The 18906-nt window shown below is 58.6% G+C and overlaps 1 protein-coding gene across 2 annotated transcripts; it reads right to left on the bottom strand.

Annotated features, from left to right (window-relative positions):
* Nucleotides 1-135: 135 nt before the first annotated feature.
* On the bottom strand, nucleotides 136-17552 carry CD164L2 (CD164 molecule like 2). Of its 2 annotated transcripts, XM_054011692.1 has the most exons (6): nucleotides 17328-17552; nucleotides 12821-12925; nucleotides 9141-9218; nucleotides 8100-8189; nucleotides 5662-5824; nucleotides 136-1157 (listed from the first exon to the last, which is right to left on the bottom strand). In XM_054011692.1, exons 1-6 carry the CDS (start codon nucleotides 17515-17517, stop codon nucleotides 1151-1153), a joined length of 633 nt encoding a protein of 210 aa, XP_053867667.1. In that variant the 5' UTR covers nucleotides 17518-17552; the 3' UTR covers nucleotides 136-1150. The 2 variants fall into 2 exon arrangements, with proteins under 2 accessions (XP_053867667.1, XP_053867668.1); XM_054011693.1 differs by lacking the exon at nucleotides 136-1157 and having other exon boundaries at nucleotides 5032-5824.
* Nucleotides 17553-18906: the final 1354 nt, after the last annotated feature.

Below are 18906 nucleotides of genomic sequence, written 5' to 3'. Positions count from 1 at the left end.
TCCCAGGTGTGCCTGCCAGACCCCACCACCAGAGCGGGGGGGCTCCCAGGTGCAGCAAACTTGCTCGTCAGGCTACAGGGGCACTAGGTGTAACATAGCCCCCGTCGCTCCCACACACGACACAGACACCAAAGATCCAAGAAAGTGCTTTTATTTGCTCCTCTGCGTGCAATGACTCCATCCTCCCACAGCGCTGCATGGCCGGGGGTCGGAGCCCAGAGTCCCGCCAGCCCCAGCGTGGGAAATAACCCAACCAGCCCCCTCAGAGCAGATCGGGCCCGGGGAGGGGAGAAGCCAGCTGTCAGGCACCAGAGAGAGGAATTGGGGAACATCCGGGGGGGCGGGGGGGGGGGCCCTTAGGCCACCTTTAAAGAGGAAACCAGCTGTGGGTCCCTTGAGATCTCTGGAAGGAACAACACGAGGGAGCTCACCTGAGCCTAGGGGAGACCTCTCCTGCTCCGTAGCCTGGGAAAGCCCTTGTGCCTGAGGATTGGTCCGCCCGACCGGGCAGGGGTTACAAAGATGAAGGCTGGTGGGAAGTTACAGGCCAGGATGCTCAGGGTATGTGTATGCGGGGGGATGGGACGTTCCTCCAGCAGACAGAAGGTGAAGGCCAAGTGAATGGCTGACCCAGCTTCACCCCCCTCACCCCCACCCACTGGAATTCCAGCAGGAAAGGGGAGCTCGCCAGCCCCCAAGGGGGGGGGGAAGGAACAATCAAACAGAGCTAGAGGGAGGCAGAGCTGCACCATGGAGGGTCCGGCAAAGGTGGGTTGAGCCTGTCAGCCCCGGGGGTCCATCCATCCAGAGAGAGCAGGACCAGGAGGGCACCCTGAGCTTCCTAAACAAGGCAGCGACATCAGATCTTGCTGGGGACTGGCCCGAGGCTTGGCTGGAGCGCGTGTGGCCCCGGGGCTCTGGGGCCAGCCCTCCCCGCGGCGAGTCTAACGGACACGACACGGCTCCGAGCCTGGAGGACCCGGCCTGGCAGCACTTTGCATAGCTCCACGGTGCCCAGCTCTCCTGCCCCAGCAAGGAGGGAGAGGGGCGTGGGCGAGAGCAAGCAGGGCAGCCGGGGCACCGGCCGCCTCGTCGTCCATTCCTCCTCCCACAGGAAACCACTTCACCGCCCTGCCCTGGGCAGCAGCCGTCAGATCCTAAGGCGGTGGGACAAAGAAGAGAGCTCACCAGCGGGGGCTGAGTGCCACCGCAATCACTGCCCCCCGGTGCAGCCGTTCCACACCCCAGCAGGCTGCTGTCCCAGACAGGACTGGATGCCCCAGGGGCTTGGCACCACCAGGTCGCTGGTTCACTCCCAGCCTAGGGAGGCAAGGTCCAAGGGCTGCTGTGAAGTGACAGGGCCGTTCCCAGCAAGGAGTCTAAAACTAGCGCCTGTCTGGACCGAAATGCCACGTCTCTAGGGGACGAGAAGGCCTCTCCCTCCAGGAGATGGATGCGAGATGTGGGCAAAGGGGACCCAGACTGTCGCTGGGGCAACATACCAAAGCAATCACGCTCCCCCTTAGGAAAAGACACCCCCACCCTTCCCATAGCAGCTTCCACACCGCCAGGACCCCCCCGCTTTCCCAAGGGAGCTCTCGGCCGAGGATCCTCCTCTGTCCCTAAACCAGGGCTGGCACAGAGCGGAGACGCCCGCTGTCGATCTGGCCCCAAGCAGGTAATGTCGTTAGATGGGCAAATAAACCGTGGGTGGGGGACGGACAGACGCAGACAGACACAAGGCTACTTTCAGGGACACAGGCCAATTATGCACAACAGCTGCTCCTACCCGCCTGAAAGCCATTTCTCAGAGGCTGCCTGAAGCACAGGGACACGGGTCCTTGCTTCCCCCGGGCCGGTTGTTCTGCCCCCCCCCCTCCCAGTCCTTGAAAACCCAAACGTTCTCAGCCATGCCCCCGGCCCCCCAGGACTTAACGCCTGCGGCGGGTGCTGGGGATGGTCTCCCACAGACCCTTCTATTGGAGCGGGGGTGCACAGCTGGACAGACATCCATTCACCCTCGCAGCCCAGCGGGGCAGGGGAACCAGACACCTGATACAGCAGCACCTGCCCGCGCCCGGCGGGTCAGCCCACTTTGCCTGGGCCCGTCTAACTGTGCCAAGGGATTTCCATGCCTTGAGCTGTCAATACCCACCCTCCCGGCCCGTGCAGGGATCCGCCCAGCAACAAACAGCCACCCCGGAGAAATCAAACTGCGCAACTTTAATTCCGCACTCACAAGGCTTCGGCCCACTGCACGCAGCATGCCCCCAGCCGCCCCCCAGGGACCCACACGGCAACACAACAGCACAGCAAGAGCACACGGAGGGCTGGGGGGGGGGGAGAAGAGTGGGGAGCAGGGCTACCCAGAGGATTCAGGAGGCCTGGGGCAAAGCAATTTTGGGGGCCCCTTCCATAAAAGAAAGTTGCAATACTATAGAATACTATATTCTCGTGGGGGTTCCTGTGGGGCCTGGGGCAAATTGCCCCACTTGCCCCCCCCGGGCGGCTCTGGCGGGGAGGGGCACACACCCCTTTAACCACCCCACCTTCCCCTCGCAACGGGTGCGTTGGGGAAGGGGGGACGAAGCGACACCGGCAGACGTGCTGCTGGCTCGGGGTTCAGAGCCATCTGCCGCTAAATTGCCTTTCGGAGAGACCCCATTCCTAGACAGCGGCTGCCATCCAGACGGAGCGGGGAGCCACTGGCCGGAGGGGATGCCAGCGGCCAGGAGCGCCCGGTATTTTAGAGATGGCCTCGCAGCGAACTAGCAATGCCTCGCTCCTAGCGTTGCCTGCCCTGCCACGTGGCGGGAGGGGGAGTGAAGAGAACAAAAATCCTCCTGGGAATTCAGCAATCAAGTGAGAAATGAAGGGACAGGATTATTTGGAAACTGCTCCTGGAGAGTGGAGGTTCGGGGCGGGGGGGGGAAGAGGACACGAGGGGCAGGCCTCTCGCTGTCCCCCCCCCCCCCAACTAGCCCCCGCAGCAGGAATCGCTGGGGGGAGAGCTCACAAGACCCGCTCTGAGCTGGACCCGGTTTGAACCCCAGTTGGGGGGGGCGGGGTGATGGGCTCGGGGCTGGGGTTCAGGAGACCTGGATTCGATTTGTGGTTGTGCCATCAAGTCCGGGCAGCACACGCTTCGGGCCAGATTTTCAGAAGTGCCCAGCGTGGGAGGGGCTGACCTCGCTGAAACAGTCTGGCTGATGGGCGCACAGGGAGTCAGTTCCCCCTCTGTAAAACCGGGATGATCCTTCCTCTCCCGCACCCTTTTTCTTCCCTATTGAAGACAGTCTTTTGGGGCGGGGTCTGTGTTTCACTGAGCCTCTGTACAGCCCCTGACACCAGGGGGCCTGATCTTACTTGGGTCTTCTAGGCCCTACAGTGCTAAGAAAACAGACCCTGCCCGCTCCATTGAGCGTACGTGGGACAGCCGGGAGAAGGGCCATGCAGAATTGCTCCCAGCGGGACACACTCTACCGCACATTTCAGAGGCTCTTCTCATTGTTATATGACGTGCCGTTTCGCCCCTATAACGTCATCTCTGGAGTCTTCCAGCCAAGGACCCCACAGCGTGTTACAGGTAGCTATTACTACTGGACAGCCAGGGAAACTGAGGCACTGAGGTTCTGCAGGGAGCCCAGTGGCACAGGCAGGAACAGAACCCAGCACTCCCACTCTAACGCCACCACTCCACTCCACTCTCCCTCACCAGGGCCACGTGAGTGCCGGGGAACCCAATCGGGCAGGGCAAGGGCACACGCTTTCACCACAGCCTGGCTGCACATAGCCAAGCTGGAGCCAGACTGAGGATGCTTCGTGGGGCGGGGTGGGGGATTTCCCAGTCCACAGAGGGGCTTGTTTGGGAACTGCTACGACAGCAGAGAGCCTTGTTGTAGCGCATGGGCTGGGGCAGGGGGGAGAGACGGCCAGACGCCCGCCAAGAAAATGCTTGTGACAGCAGTGGGCCGTGGTGGTGGATAGGAACTGGGTAGCGTCCCATTAAATAGCTAGGGGGGCATTACCCAGCTCCTGAGTGGAGCACCTCGGCCCTGCCTTCGGGCAAGGAGACAGCATTTTAATACAAGCCAACGGGCTAGCCAAGGCCTGCGTGCCCCCTCCGCACAGCACACCAGCAGGGAGGGGGCAGGCTGGGCTACCACCCTGCCCTGGAGACTCCCCCCCCCACCCCCACCCGCAGGCAGCTCCAAGAAAGGGCGACATTTTCTCTTGTTGCGTTTCCCGCCGCCTTGCACGTGTACACAGAGCCATACAGCAACACCTACTGGTTCTCCTCCCTGGCGCCGGGCAGCATGCAAGGGAAACAGAGAGAGGGGACGGCCCCTGACATTAGACACCGGCCCAGCACAAGCCTCTGCCCTCCACGCTCTCCTATGGGGTGTGAAGGGAGGCAGGGGCCCTGTTCCCACAAGAGAGAAGGTCCCTGAGCTGGGACTGGGGCAGAGAGAGGCAGGGCCCGAGGGGAAATGAGGAGAGCGTGTGCCCAGGACTCGGGCACGCCCAGAGGTCAGTCCCTACATGGGGCATGGTACCTTGGGCAGGGGAGTCAGGCCAAAGGGGAAGGGGGCTCTGGATGGGCCGGCAGGTGGAGGAGCGCATAGGCTGGGGAGAAGCAGAGGAGTGTGAGTGTTGGGGGGGGGGGGGGGGGGCCTTGAATGGGCCTAGCCCAGAGCCAGTGGAGACACACAGGGGGAAGAGCGAGCCACCATTTCACCCAGCGTCAGTGACTCTGGTCCAGCCTCCCCTCTTGCAAACAGCCACTTCCCAGCTCCGGCCCATCCCCGCATGCCCCGGCCAGGCCACGGCCCCGATCAGCGTGAGGGCTCTGGCTCCATAGCAGAACGAGCTATCCGAGGGGCTGGGTCCCTGGCTCCTGTCTCTCTGCTGCGAATGGCAGGAGACGGGGGATGATCCGGGGAGGGAAGAAGCCAGCTGGCAGGCACCAGAGAGATGAACCGGCGACAGATGGATGAGGAGGCAGAAAAACAACCAGATGAGAGAAACACGGACGAGGAGAGTCTCCACCAGAGGGAGAGCTGGGGTTTATTGCTCACGGAGAGCACGCGCTGGGGAGACCTGGCCTCCACGGGGCAGGGAGAGGTGGAGCGGACGCCCCAGTGCGGCTGGGACAGGGGAAAGAGAGGGAGAACACAAAGGTTCACAGCGGGGTTTGCATGAGAGTGAACCAACAATGCACGGCCATGAGCAAGACAGAGGATGAGCCGCCACACGCGGCCACGTGCGCGCAGCTGCCAGAGACAGACACACAAGGATCTCACAGCGCGCTGGGGAGCAGGTGCAGAGAGCCCAGATGCACACGACTGCCTAGCCGTGGCGGGGGAAACGTACCCATGGCGACTCTAGACAGATTGCAGTCGGTGCTGTCTAAACAGGTGGAAAGATGGCAGCCGGACAGTGCTATTCCCCCACCCCCACCGGGCTGGATCTAGCAGCTGCTCCACGTACAGCTATGGGTGGGTCAATGCTGAGCCTGTGGCACCAGTGGGTCTCCCTCCACACCCCATCACACACAGCAGAGCTCGCCCCCAGCCACTCCCGGGATCAGAGTGGTTCTTCAGCCCCAGGGCCGAGCCTGGCCAAGGCAGACAGTGTGTGTGTGTGGGGGGGGAAGCTTACAGCGTCTGGTAGGTGCTGTCCTTGGACTTGAGGAACTTGACGATGAAGTAGAAGACGGCCTGGACGCTCAGCACGAGGACGATCCCCCCCACGAAGCTGGCCGAGTCGAAGCCAGGCGGGCGGAACTCGGGGGTGGCTGTCCGCGGGGGGCCGGCCGTCGTCCCTGGAGGGGGGAAGCAGCAATGGCATTACTGGGGCCTGACGCCACGCACACACCCCTGCAACGCCACGGTCCCTCTCCTGGCATGCCACCTGAGCAGGCTCCTGGGCCCTTGGGGCCCCGAGCCCGGAGCGTAGGTATGTTGTCCGTGGTGCTGAAGGCAACACCCCTCTCCTGCCCCTGGGTAAGCAGGGCCTCCCTGGGCAGTGATGGAGGGAAAGGGGCAGGAGGAAGAGTCGGGAGATGCCCCAGGCTCTGGAATAGGTTCACCTCAAGCTCTCCAGGAACTCGGAGGGGCATTCCACCTCGAGAGAACACTGCCCTCTCCGCCAACGCCCCAACATGGCGCCGGGGGACTAGGCCATCAGAGATGAAGCTGAGGTCCTGGCTGTTTGGGACGAGGGTCACTCCAGATCCCATGGCACTTCTCCCATTCTCTTTGGCCAGCAGCATCTCTTCTTCCCCACCCCACCTGTGGTGCAGTGTATGAATAGGCGGCTGCATTCCAGCACAGCCAGCATGCTGGGCTTCCTATTGTAACCTAGTCTCCCAAGCCCAGAGGGCATCTCATGCACTGAAGTGGATGGCGACGCAACAGCCTGTTGACTGGTGAGGAAGAACTAGACCCATCTGTAGGCAGAGGTGAGAGGAAGGGGCAGAGAACGCAGCGCAGCAGCGCTCTGCATCCTGACATGTTTTATAACAGAGTGAAATGCAAAGGAGGTGGGGGGGACGACACTTCAGGCCCCCCATGCACACTACAGACCCCAGAGGGGTCACTGTAAGGAGACTATAGTGAATGGAGTTTAACCCTTTCAGTGCTCTCCCTATGCCAGCCCTTTCCTCTGTCCACACCACCTGCTGTAGCCGAGAGTTTACTGCAGAGCAGAGACTGCGTGCGCATGTCTGGGAGCAGAGAGTGAACCAGCGGCGTGCGGAATGGGAGGACTGGGAAGAGAAGCCATCGGCTGCTCCGCTAAAGACAGCAACTGCCCAGCAGAGCCTGGGCTGGATCAATAATTCACAAAGCTGCAGGATACGGTTACTCGTTTTAATTAGCTGAAAGCTCTCTGATTCCTGCTCCTCCTTCCTGGAAAAAGCCTCCTTCTCATAAGCCATCCCGCTCCCCATCCTCCCTCCTGGCTACCCACCCCAGCAGCAAGAGCCTATTACGAGCAAGGGCCTGGAAAGACCATTTGTTCCTGTTGCATTCCGCCTGCCTTCATTTCCCCTGGCAGGTTCAGCTGGAGGCAGAATTCTCTTCCTACCCCATGCTGCATTGCTGCAGCCTGTCTCACAGGTGCTGGGGGCTGCTCCACCCAGGACTCGGCCGCATTTTAGTGGGGAGTGAAGCAATGCTGGGAGAGTCTCTATATAAAAGCAGATGTGTCTCTCTCACTTGCCCCCAGGCCTGACTTGTCCAAACGTTTGGACCCCAAATACACGTGCAAAACGAGGGTGCAAGTTGATCAACTTGTGATACTCTGCACGAGCGATGACCTTGTTTGCACGAACAAATCACAGTTAACTGTGCTTATAAGTTAGTACATCGGTGTCTCCCTCCCCCCACCCGCCACTTTTTTTTTTTTTTTTTAAAGTCAGGCCCATCGTTTAGATATAATATGTAGCACTGGCTGCTTCACAAAAGGCGCGCAGGGCACTGCACACAGCATGGGGCGCTCTGAAGGGAGAGGTGTCAGTCACCCCTGCCTTAGTACATGCTAGGCTTTCACCACCAAAATATTTGGAGGACCCCCAAATGGGGCTATTTCCTATGTGACAGGGCTTTGATTAATAGAATACTTTGCCCTTGTATAGCACCTGACATTTACCTAGAAGCACTTCAGGCAGTGACTAGTAACCCTCCAGACGCTCCCTGGGATGGAAGTAAAAGTCATTATTCCCCTTTTTAGTACAGATAGAGAAACTGAGGCACGGAGCAGGGGAGGGAGAGGAGGACTTTCCAGAAGTCACACAGCCAGCGCTGTCAGTAGAACCCAGGAGTCCTGAGGACCAGGCCTGTGCTTGAATTACGGCACACGCTTCCCTCCCCTCTTTCTGCAGGAGAAATTCTGGAACAAAGAGACATTCGACTGCCCGGCCCCACCCGGCTCCTGTCTGACGCGGGAGGAAAGGGCGCATGTTCTCAACACAACAAACCCGCCTGACCCCTCCCCGCTGACCTGAGCCTGGTGCAAGAACCACACATTAGAACTTGCCTCTTCTCCAGCCGGCCACGGCCGGCCACTCCCTCCCCAGCCCAATGGGTGCCACTTGCCTGGGGTGAGGATCTCAGGCTCCTTGGTGGATGCGTGCTGAGTCTCCTTGGTGGAGGCGCGCGGAGGCTCCTTGGTAGGCGATCTCCGCGCTGAGGGTGGAAGAACAAGACTAGGCGCTTAGAGGCCAGAGTTCCTCGCTGGCTCTCACCATGGCTGGGACTGGAGCTCCCCCTTCAGCCAGTGTTCCTGCCCCTTCCCTACAACGCCCCCTACTGGGAGAGTCGGGGACTGGAATAGCTGTGAGCTCCCCCACAGCCACTGCTCCTGCCCCATTCCCTACAACGCCCCCTACTGGGAGAGTCGGGGACTGGAATAGCTGTGAGTTCCCCCACAGCCACTGCTCCTATCCCATTCCCTACAACGCCCCCTGCTGGGAGAGTCGGGGACTGGAATAGCTGTGAGCTCCCCCACAGCCACTGCTCCTGCCCCATTCCCTACAACGCCCCCTACTGGGAGAGTCGGGGACTGGAATAGCTGTGAGCTCCCCCACAGCCACTGCTCCTGCCCCATTCCCTACAACGCCCCCTACTGGGAGAGTCGGGGACTGGAATAGCTGTGAGCTCCCCCACAGCCACTGCTCCTGCCCCATTCCCTACAACGCCCCCTGCTGGGAGAGGCTGGGACTGGAATAGCTGTGAGCTCCCCCACAGCCACTGCTCCTGCCCCATTCCCTACAACGCCCCCTACTGGGAGAGTCGGGGACTGGAATAGCTGTGAGTTCCCCCACAGCCACTGCTCCTATCCCATTCCCTACAGCGCCCCCTGCTGGGAGAGGCTGGGACTGGGTTCACAGCTGTTGCTCCTGCAATGGAGTGTGGATTCTCTTACCCAAAAGCAGATAAATAAATAAATATCACCCAGCGCTTACATTGAGACCATCGGCTCACACAGCCCCTTGCAAAGAAGGGGGAATATTATCCCCATTTTACAGATGGGAAAATAAATCAGCATCCGAGTCAGGGGTAGAATGCAGGTCTCCCGAGGCCCAGTGCTGTGCTCCACCCATAGCTCATGCTGCTGCGTTCACCCCGGGAAGTTACCTGGGCACGTAGCAGTGACATTGTAGGTGGAGCACGTCTCCTTGGTGGCTTCTCCCTTCTCAATGCAGCCCCCGGGCCCTGAAGGAAACAGGAAAAACCAGCCGGAAAAACCTTTCACAGAACTCCCCTGAGCAAACCTGCCCCCTAGAAAACCCTGCCATTCCCCCCACGAAGGGGGCTCTGAGTGGGCGACTCCTGGCTGGCGTGGGGAGACAGTGAGCGAGACCACATGGTCAGCCTGGTAAGCCGCACCCGAGAGCTGGGGAAGCAGCGCCTAAGGACTCAGTCCGCACCTGCCCAAATGAGCATCTGGGCTTTGAGTCTGGCACGTTCCAACTTGGCATCAGCTTTGTAGCTTCTGCTCTCCCAGGGCCCTGCCCTGCCCAGCATCACGCCCAGAGCTTGTGCGGACGGCGTCGCGCTTGGAACACGATCTCCTGCTGGGACGCCTTCCTGGGCAGCGTTGCTTGGACGACCGACAAACCTCTCCCCCCATCGGATCCATGCAGCTTCCACTAGGGTTCACGGTTTGTACTGCCAATTCCCCCAGGAGCTGTAAGTCCGGAGAGCCCCACCGTGGGCTGAGACAGAGACTGGCTCTCACCTTTGGGGATATTTCAGTTCCCGGAGGGTGGAGGAACAGCAAGGGGATCACATCTCCCTTTGTTTTGTCCCTGTAAGTGGCTCTCTCCAGCATTAAACACTTAACCACAAATTCCAGCCTATTTGGGATTAATTGGAACTCAAATCACAACCCTTGTTTCAGCTCAACTGCATTAGCTCCATCCCCTTTGGACCCTTACATAGCTTCACTGCAGACCCCAGTAACCTGGCAGGAGCCCACCCCGGCACATGGCGGCTGGATGAGGATAGCTAGACAAACAGACAGCTGGATCGAGCGCAGCACATCAGAAACCCATTCCTGGAGAGCGAGAGGCAGCCTACCGGCTTGTCGGCCACGCATACAAGCCATTCAGATGCCACTTCTGGAGCAAGAGGTCATGGTTGAATTGCATCAGATTCTGCTCTGCTTGCATCTCACCCCAGAGGTGGCTGCATGTTACCAGCAGATGATGTGATCTCCAAATAGATGGACTCCAGTGACTTTAACTAGAGTAACCTAACCAGCCAGGGCTTCCCAAAAGAGTTTAAACAAGGTGGCAGGTAGTCTTAAACTATTGGGTTTTCTACAGGTCCATGTGCTTGGGCCAGTGGGGTCGGCTTACTCTTGCCACATGCTCTTCTGTCTCTGTTCTCTGCCCCACCCTTTGGGAAGTGGAGGAGTTTCAATTCCATTATCTCTGCTTCTCCCCCCCACCCCCCACCCCGATGACATCAGTTGTTATTGAAGGTAGCAGCAGAAGCAGCCAGAGCCCCTCCCAAAGCAACAGGACTCGGAAACTCAACACCCACCCAGAAAACAAAGATGCCGGGTGCTGTTCTGTTCTGGGCTGGCTGGGCCTTGGGCTTTAAAGCACCAGGGTGAGATGTGAAAGACAGTCCTCCTCCCCCCCCTCCCCCCAGCAAAGACCTAGTGCCTTCCATGGGTCACAGAGCAGGGACTTTGCAAAGCCTCCAGCTTAGAGAGCTCACGCCACACTGCGTAGCAGGACAGAAGCCAGAGAATGAATTACACGGACGCGCGAGAAAGACCCTCACGCAGTCACCGGTCTGTCACTTTTCCTCGCTCGGCTCTGAAAGGGACAATCCACCTCCCCTTGCCCAGCTGGGCCTGATCCCCTCAGCGCCCCAGTCAGAGCAATGGGACAGCCGGAGCGGAAAGTGACTCTGCTGGCCACAGTGTGCGGCGGGTGGGATGGGGTAGACAGCAAAGCAGGGAGCGGAGTTTGTTCTTTGCTCATTGGGGGAACTGGGCTGCCCGGCCACCAGAGCTTAATTTGTGCCTGGGGTTGGCAGGGCTCTGCCCCAGCATCTCGTCTGTCGGTGGCATGCAAGGCCAGGCTGTGCAGAGGATGCCAGCGTTACTGCTTGAACCCCGGCACTTCTGTCTTTACAAATTAAGCACCGCCAGCCACGGCTGACTGAGCTAGCAACCTGCCAGCCCTGCACTGGCCACCAGGTGGCGGTGCTGCTGTCGGCCGGTGGTGGGGCTGGAGGTGTGAAGCCTAAAGCCAGAGGCCTTTAAGGTGGGGGAGCGGAGGGAGCAGGCTGCACCCGCCAGCAGAAGCAGCTGGAGGCGGGTGGCACTCGGTACCAGGGAGCGTGATTCACGGAGCCGTGGGAGGCGATGGCGCAGGACAGGGTGGGAGGATAATGGGATTTTTGGCAGGTGTAATGTGTGTGGGATGCTGGGTAATTTTGTGTGTGTGTGTGATGTGACTGGGGAGGGGCCCCCACTAAGACACTTGTCCCCCATCTTAATCAGAGCACAGCAGGCCAGCTGTTGCCGCTCCACTGCATTTAGCAACTCCCTCTGGGCGGGCTCCTCACTACCACAGAGGTTTTCACAGTTGGCTGCTGGGCCTGACCTAGGATGACCAGACAGCAAGTGTGAAAAATCGGGACAGGGGTTGGGGGGGGGGGGTAATAGGAGCCTATATAAGAAAAAGACCCAAAAATCAGGACTGTCCCTATAAAATGGGGACATCTGGTCACCCTAGCCTGATCTCAGTTTAGCTTTCGAGCAGGGCGCTGCATGGGAAGAGACGGACAGACTAGCAGTCAGGGAAACCAGGCCTCAGCTCATAGAACCAGCCAGGGCCCCTCCATGCCCTCTGTCTATCCCGCAAGGAGGAGAACTCTGCCTACACCGGGGTGGTCACCTCCGCTAGAGAGCTGAGCCAGGGTGGGGTGTGGGTGGATGGGGGGGGTCCCCAGAATCCCTCACCGAGACCAGCATCCAGAGACAGGGAGATTGCTCGGAGATAGTCTCCATAGGGAAGCAGGACGCGACTAGGTGGGCAGTGAAGAAACCTTCCGTCACCGAGTCACTTAGAAAGCTTGGAATTCAGCTGCCAAAGGGCAACAAACTCCCCACTGACCTGCCAGCATGAGAGGAAGCAGCCAGGGGCGCAGCTCAACCTAATCCCCCGCCTGGTTAGCAGAGCCCAATACAACCACAGCACCCTGTCCGGCCCGGGGACAAACCAGCCCCGACAGACCCCCGCCGGGAAAGGCAGCCGGGAACTCTGTCCTGAACCCATGGACAGCGGAACCATGGCGGTGGGCGCAGCGTCTGACCCATCGTGGACGCTGGTGTTGGGAGAGCGTGCCTGGGGCCTGACTAGCGTAAAAGCACCCACAGCCGGGGCTCAACACCATTTACGCATGCAGAGCGGGTCAGGCTTTCCAAGCGCCCAGTGTGACGCTCACAGACGGGTTTTCACAAGGGCTCAGAAAACACCCCGGCTGGGGGTGCATAGACTCTAGCTCAAAAGGAACGGGGCCCACGAACATTTAGGACACTGCTACTTTCCAGGCCACCAGCAGAACAATCCAAGGGCCTGTTTCCAGCCGTTTCCCAGGTCACGGGGCCCAGGGAGGGTCTGAGAACCATGCCATGGATTCGCCCCACACGGAGGGCTTGGGATACGGTTTTAAGATCCCTGCTGATGGTGGTGATGTTTGACTACAGCTTGGTACCTCCTGGCGGGCAGGGCCCATGGGGCCAGGCTGCAAAGGGTTAATGCAGGAGAACTAGAGAGGCTCCCCGAGCGTACCTGGCTCCTCCGTGGCTCCGCAGCGTGTCCACACGCAGCCGGTGATGTTCCGGGAAGCATCTCCTTCAATGCACCTCTCACAGGGCTCCAGCTGTTTGCACTCTCCTGCCAAAAGCCAGAGGATGCCAGATGTCAGGTCCCAGCAAGCAGCCGGGTAACTAGCCCTCTTGGAGGACGGGGCACGGAGCCGTGAGGCCTCAAGGTTGAAGGGCACCTCAGAACTGCTAAGCGAAGCCTTCACAGACACAGACCAGTCCCCAGCCCCCTCCCCTTCGGTTCTGACCCGAGCGCACTTGAGCAGGGGCCTTCTTGGGAGCCTGGCCAGCATCCCCCAAGGGCAATACAGTACCAGGGCCTCTGAGCTGACACTGCCTCTCAGCCAGGGCTGCCCAGAGGATTCAGGGGGCCTGGGGCAAAGCAATTTTGGGGGCCCCTTCCATAAAAAAAATTTGCAATACTATAGAATACTATATTCTCGTGGGGGCCCCGGGCCTGGGGCAAATTGCCCCACTTCCGCCCTCACCCCTCCGGGCGGCCCTGCTCTCAGCCCCAGCACGCCACGGCCCTGGCAAGCGTTTGGAGAGTCAAGACATTCCAGCCTTTGTCCCCTCTTGGAAGTTAGGTGCTTTAGAATCTAATGATTAGACCCAGGAGAGGCCGAGTCCCGTGGTCTGAGCACGGGACGGAGTCAGAGCTCTCTAACACCGACTGCCTCCCTGGCCTCAGGCAAGTCACTTCAGTACCTAAACAGCTTTGCAAATCTTGGGCCTCAGTTTCTCCATCTCTGAAAGCAGGACGTTCATTTTCACGTGCCTCACGTGGCTGTGGCCCTGAGCTATAGGTGTTCCCAGAGAAGCAGAGAACACCCCAGCCATGCCTTGCCCCTTTAATCACAGATCTCAAAGCACTAACACACAGCTAGGCTAATGGCTAATTTTTTTGGATCCAAGCCAGTTTTGAAAAAAAAACAAACCTCACTTCAGGTTGAACCGACTGAGGGTTTTTTTGAATTTTCAGTGAATTGAAGACGTCTGTTTCGGGCTGTTCCAGAGCAGGGCCTTGGGTTCCCTAAATCTCCGGTGATTGCCCGAAGCACCGGGCTAAGGGCCATGAGCGTGTGTGGGGCGGTGACTGTATCACCTCCTTCTCCGGTTGTTTTTGTGAATGGCCCAAACTATTTGGGTCAACTTCCCTGTGCTACGCCTGGGCAGTTCCCTCTGGATGCTGGGGCATTGGAACAACCCTGCAGCACTCCTCACCTGCGCCCAGCTCTGGGCAGAGTCATGTTGACCTCGCAGGCTTCTTACCCAGCCCCACATCTGGGACTGCTGTCCTAAGGCCACAGCCTGCTTCCTCCGGCCTCCTGCCTAGTTCACTTGCAAAGCCACCCCGATGTCCCTAGGCCCAGCCACGGATTCGCAGCAGCTGTGGGTCCCAATCCTGAAATCAGCGACTGAGAATGCTCGATACATCCCAGGAGGCGATCGGCACTTGTCAGGATTGGACCCATACAAGCCATTCAATTAGGTACATCTGGGGTGGATCAATTACAGGGAAAGGCTGGTCTCCTGGCTAACGCATTGCACCGGGACTCAGGAGAGCTGGACGACCCTGGGCAAGACACTGAAATAGCTCCATGCCTCAGTTTCCCTACCTGTAAAATGGGGGTCGTTAGTTCCTTCCTTTGTCTTGTCTACTTAGATTGTAAGCTCTTTGGGGCAGGGACTGTCCGGATACCGGTCCACACAGCCCCCAGCCCCAGGGAGCCCTGATCTCAGTTCAGGTCACTAGAAATAATCACACAAATAGCAGCCTTCATGCTACGTGGCGATTCCCCCAAACTGGACCCGTTTGCTTGCTAACAGCCAGATCCTTGCTAACAGCCGGGGTCCATTCCAGAGAGAGCGGCTCTCGGGGATGGGAGTACAACCAGAACCTGGATTTCAGTGCAAGATTAAGAAAACCAGAGCCCACCCTAGCTCTCAGCAGCACGAGCCTAGCAGTCCCCAGCGTTTGCCTCCCAGAACCACAGCCAGGCCGGGCTTCTTTATAACAGGGGTCTGCTCCCTTCCCCCTCCCTTGCTGGCTTACGAACACTGCCTTCCCCACCCCCATCTGGATAGGAATTAGCAAGTCTAACCACTGTCACGCGTGGGATCCCACCGTGCCTGCCCGTCCCCCGCATTTATTCATCGTGGCCCAACATTTAAAAAAAATAGCCCCGGGGGAAATGAAGTGAGTCACCCAGGTATCGAACGGGGGCTCATCTTTATTTTCGGAGGAGAACTCTCCTGCCCCTGCGTGATTGGTTCCAAATGGAAGCAATGCTAGCCAGTAAGGAGGGGGCTGAGGGGAGGCTGCGTGATCTAGTGGTTAGAACAGGCCCTTTGGCGTCACGACAGCATGGTTCCTCGTCGAAGCCCACGTAGGCCTGGGCTGAACTCGAAGCACTGGAGTTGAGGGGGCGACAGGAGGTACGTGGGCGTGTTCGGAGCACTGGGGCCTTGGTACTAAGTTTTCAGGAGAGGTTCACGGGCTCCGGGCACCACTGGCTCCGGGTGTCCAAGCTGAGCCCTCAAGGGCCTGTTGTTCGGAGGGACGGCGTGCCCGCCACCCTGGCTGATAACAGCCGGCGCTGGGGGCACTCGGCACTGTCAAGAATCAGGCCCCGGATCACAAGTTGAGCACCCAAAATTAGCAATCACCTTGGAAAAACCTAGGCACCGATCCCACTTGGGTAAAGCCCAGCACACCCATGGAGGTTTGGGGCCCTGGAGGACCTTAACCTCTGTGCCTCAGTTTACCCCCTTGTAAACTGGGAGGGACGCCCGCCATTTCATATCTCTTGGAAAAGCTGGACAGAAAGGCATTCCAGGAGCGCAAAGGATTATTTCGGGACAGCTAACAAGCAGCTTCAGGTCTGAGTTGAAACAAAGGGTCCTTCAAACCAGCTGGCCATTAACCACCCGGCAGAGCCTGACCCACAGGCCACTCCCGCTATTGCAAACCATGAAAATGGAAAAGAAAATAATTAGGCAATTACCTTCCTGCAATAAGTGGAAGGCTGAGCGGCACATTGTATCCATGGAGACAGTGTTTTGGTGCTAACACTTGTCTTTGCCTAGCAGTTAGAAACCTGTACAGTAACCAATGGGAAAGTAGGACTTTGTTCTCGGGGTTTCAGGCAGGTTTAGAATTGAAGTTATTTTTATCCTGCTAGGCCCAGAGACACAATCAGACATTTTGCTGAATGCCGCCTATTCTGGTACTTCACAGTGGGAATCGGGCAGCTGGAGGGAAAAACCAACAAACAGATTGTGGCGCTCTAGGATCTGAAGCCACCTCTCACCAGTTCTTAGCAACAAAGTCCCAGCTGCAGAAAGGTGAGCGGATCCGCAAGCGCTCTTCTCAGATTGGCAGGCAATCAGCGGAGCGGGAGAGCTCGGTTAGGAATTATTTAGTCTCTTGTGGGCCATCCGCCTCTCAGAGATAGAAATCTCCCCCGGGCATTGTGTTTGGGAAATGAAACAAGTGCTGGATTTGCATGGTGAGAACATAAAAGATCATGCGAGTCCCCCAGGAGGCAGGAAAACACAGGCGCCCAGTTTAAGCTGGAAGTTACAGCAAGGAAAAAGAACAGGAGTACTTGTGGCACCCTAGAGACTAACACATTTATTAGAGCATAAGTTTTACAGCCCACGGAAGCTTATGCTCTAATAAATGTGTTAGTCTCTAAGGTGCCACAAGTACCCCTGTTCTTTGTGCGGAGACAGACTAACACGGGTGCTACTCTGAAACAGCAAGGAAAGTGACCCCGCACAAATAGGGACCAACCCCCTAAAGAGAGAATCCCACAACCGAGGGCCCAGTTTTGATCTCAGGTCATACCCGCAATTGGAAACATTGTCCATTGTCTGCCCCAGCGCTGGGAGCTTCGGACAAGGGCTGCTCTGGGCACCGGCCCCAGATCCGCTCGGAGCAGGGTCACAGCCTAGGGGCGGGCAGCCCGTTGTGGGTCACCACGGGCACTGACCTGGGTCACAGAACCGGGTCACAGAACCAGGCCAGCGCAGCCCCAGCCATGCAGTCCAGAGGGTGACTCTGCCTGACACCCAGGGAAGTGAGAGCAGCAGCTGACCACGAGCCCCAGGCAGGATTTGTTGCCTTGCAGAGGGCACCCCTGAACCCCGGGACTTGGGAGGAGCCTGAGCCAGGACCCAGCAGCGTCCCCAGTGGTCGGAGACCCAGGCGGGCTCAGCCCCTCACCTGGGATGGGTTGTAAACAAACTCAGCGCTGCCCTGGCAAGCTGCGCAGGGCGGCGGGGGAGGGGGGGGGGCAGAGACCCTTCGTGCGCTGAGGTTCCCTTTCCAGCAAGCCCAGACCGCGGCTCCAGCCTGGGAGCGGGGTCCGGGCTGGGTGGGGGGGCACCCCGGTCCTGCTGCGTTCCCCAGAGGCGCTGGAGCTGGGGAGGAGGAGAAGCTGCCACCCCCCGGGGCCCCCACCTACCTGCCCAGCCGAGAGGCAGCCAGGGCGCGCAAAGCAGCGCGCAGCAGAGCGCAGCGCGCCGCGCCCAGGTGCGGGGCGCTCCCATGTCTCCGGGCCGGGGGGCTGGAGCGAGTCCCCGGCTCCGGCGGTTTGTCACTTTCGGGGGAGCGAGCGGGGCTCCCGGGAAGCAGCCGGAGCGGAGCGAGCTCATGCGCGCAGGGGCGGGGAGCGAGCAGCCAGCGTCCCGGACGGGGGCGGGGGAACAGCCAGGTGCGGCCCCGCCCCACCCACGAGAGCCAGGTGCAGCCCCACCCAAACCACGGGCTCCTGCGGGCGCTGCCCCTGCCGACCCCCTGGGGGCGCAGCTGCTTCTCCAGATCAGCCCCCATCTTAGCCAAAGGGGTCACCCCCCGAGCTGCGACCTCCCCATATCCAGGGCAGAGGGGGGGGGGGCACAAGCTCCTCCAGGTGCACACAAGCCCTTTCTCTACCTGCTAACAGAAATCCCAGGGCTCCTCCCCAAAGAGCCCCCCAGCCCTTTCCCCAGGAATCTACCCCCCCTTTGGGCAGGGATGTCACAGGTCTTAGCCAAGGGGCAGCTGTGGGTGACCAGACTGCACCGTGACTAGCACCCAACTTTCACCAACGAGTTGTATGGAACGGCTTCCCTATGAGGAGAGATTAATAAGACTGGGACTTTTCAGCTTGGAAAAGAGACGACTAAGGGGGGATATGATTGAGGTCTATAAAATCATGGCTGGTGTAGAGAAAATAGATAAGGAAGTGTTGTTTACTACTTCTCATAACACAAGAACTAGGGGTCACCCAATGAAATTAATAGGCAGCAGGTTTAAAACAAACGAAAGGAAGTATTTCTTCACACAACACACAGTCAACCTGTGGAACTCCTTGCCAGAGGATGTTGTGAGGCCAAGACCATAACAGGGTTCAAAAAAGAACTAGATAAATTCATGGAGGGTAGGTCCATCAATGGGCCAGGATGGGCAGGGACGGTGTCCCGAGCCTCTGTTTGCCAGAAGCTGAGAATGGGTGACAGGGGATGGATCACTTGATGATTCCCTGTTCTGTTCATTCCCTCTGGGGCACCTGGCACTGGCCACTGTCAGAAGACAGGATACTGGGCTGGATGGACCTTTGGTCTGACCCAGTAGGGCCGTTCTTATGAGTTCCAAAAAATCCTGTCTTCTGACAGTGGCCAATGCCAGGTGCCCCAGAGGGAATGAACAGAACAGGGAATCATCAAGTGATCCATCCCCTGTCGCCTATTCCCAGCTTCTGGCAAACAGAGGCTAGGGACACCGTCCCTGCCCATCCTGGCTAATAGCCATTGATGGACCTATCCTCCAGGAATGGATCCCCTCTTATAGTCTTGGCCTTCACAACATCATCTGACAAGGAGTTCCACAGGTTGACTGTGCATTGTGCAAAGAAATACTTCCTTTTGTTTGTTTTAAACCTGCTACCTATTAATTTCATTTGGTGCCCCCTAGTTCTTGTGTTATGAGAAGGAGTAAATAACACTTCCTGATTTACTTTTTCCACAGCGGTCATGATTTTATAGACATCTATCATATCCCCC

Source organism: Malaclemys terrapin, chromosome 22, assembly GCF_027887155.1.
Source record: "Malaclemys terrapin pileata isolate rMalTer1 chromosome 22, rMalTer1.hap1, whole genome shotgun sequence".
In the NCBI taxonomy this organism is placed as follows: Eukaryota; Metazoa; Chordata; order Testudines; family Emydidae; genus Malaclemys; species Malaclemys terrapin.
This window is presented reverse-complemented; position numbering and strand designations above follow the sequence as displayed.

What these genes read in the sequence shown, in the direction of transcription:
- CD164L2 (XM_054011692.1), bottom strand. Translation starts at nt 17,517, where the DNA reads ATGAGCTCGCTCCGCTCCGGCTGCTTCCCGGGAGCCCCGCTCGCTCCC. An exon ending in GCTGCCTCTCGGCTGGGCAG is followed by an intron (nt 12,926 to 17,327) that starts GTAGGTGGGGGC and finishes GGCTTTTGGCAG; the next exon opens with GAGAGTGCAAACAGCTGGAG. An exon ending in GCCTGAGATCCTCACCCCAG is followed by an intron (nt 5,825 to 8,099) that starts GCAAGTGGCACC and finishes TCCCCCCTCCAG; the next exon opens with GGACGACGGCCGGCCCCCCG.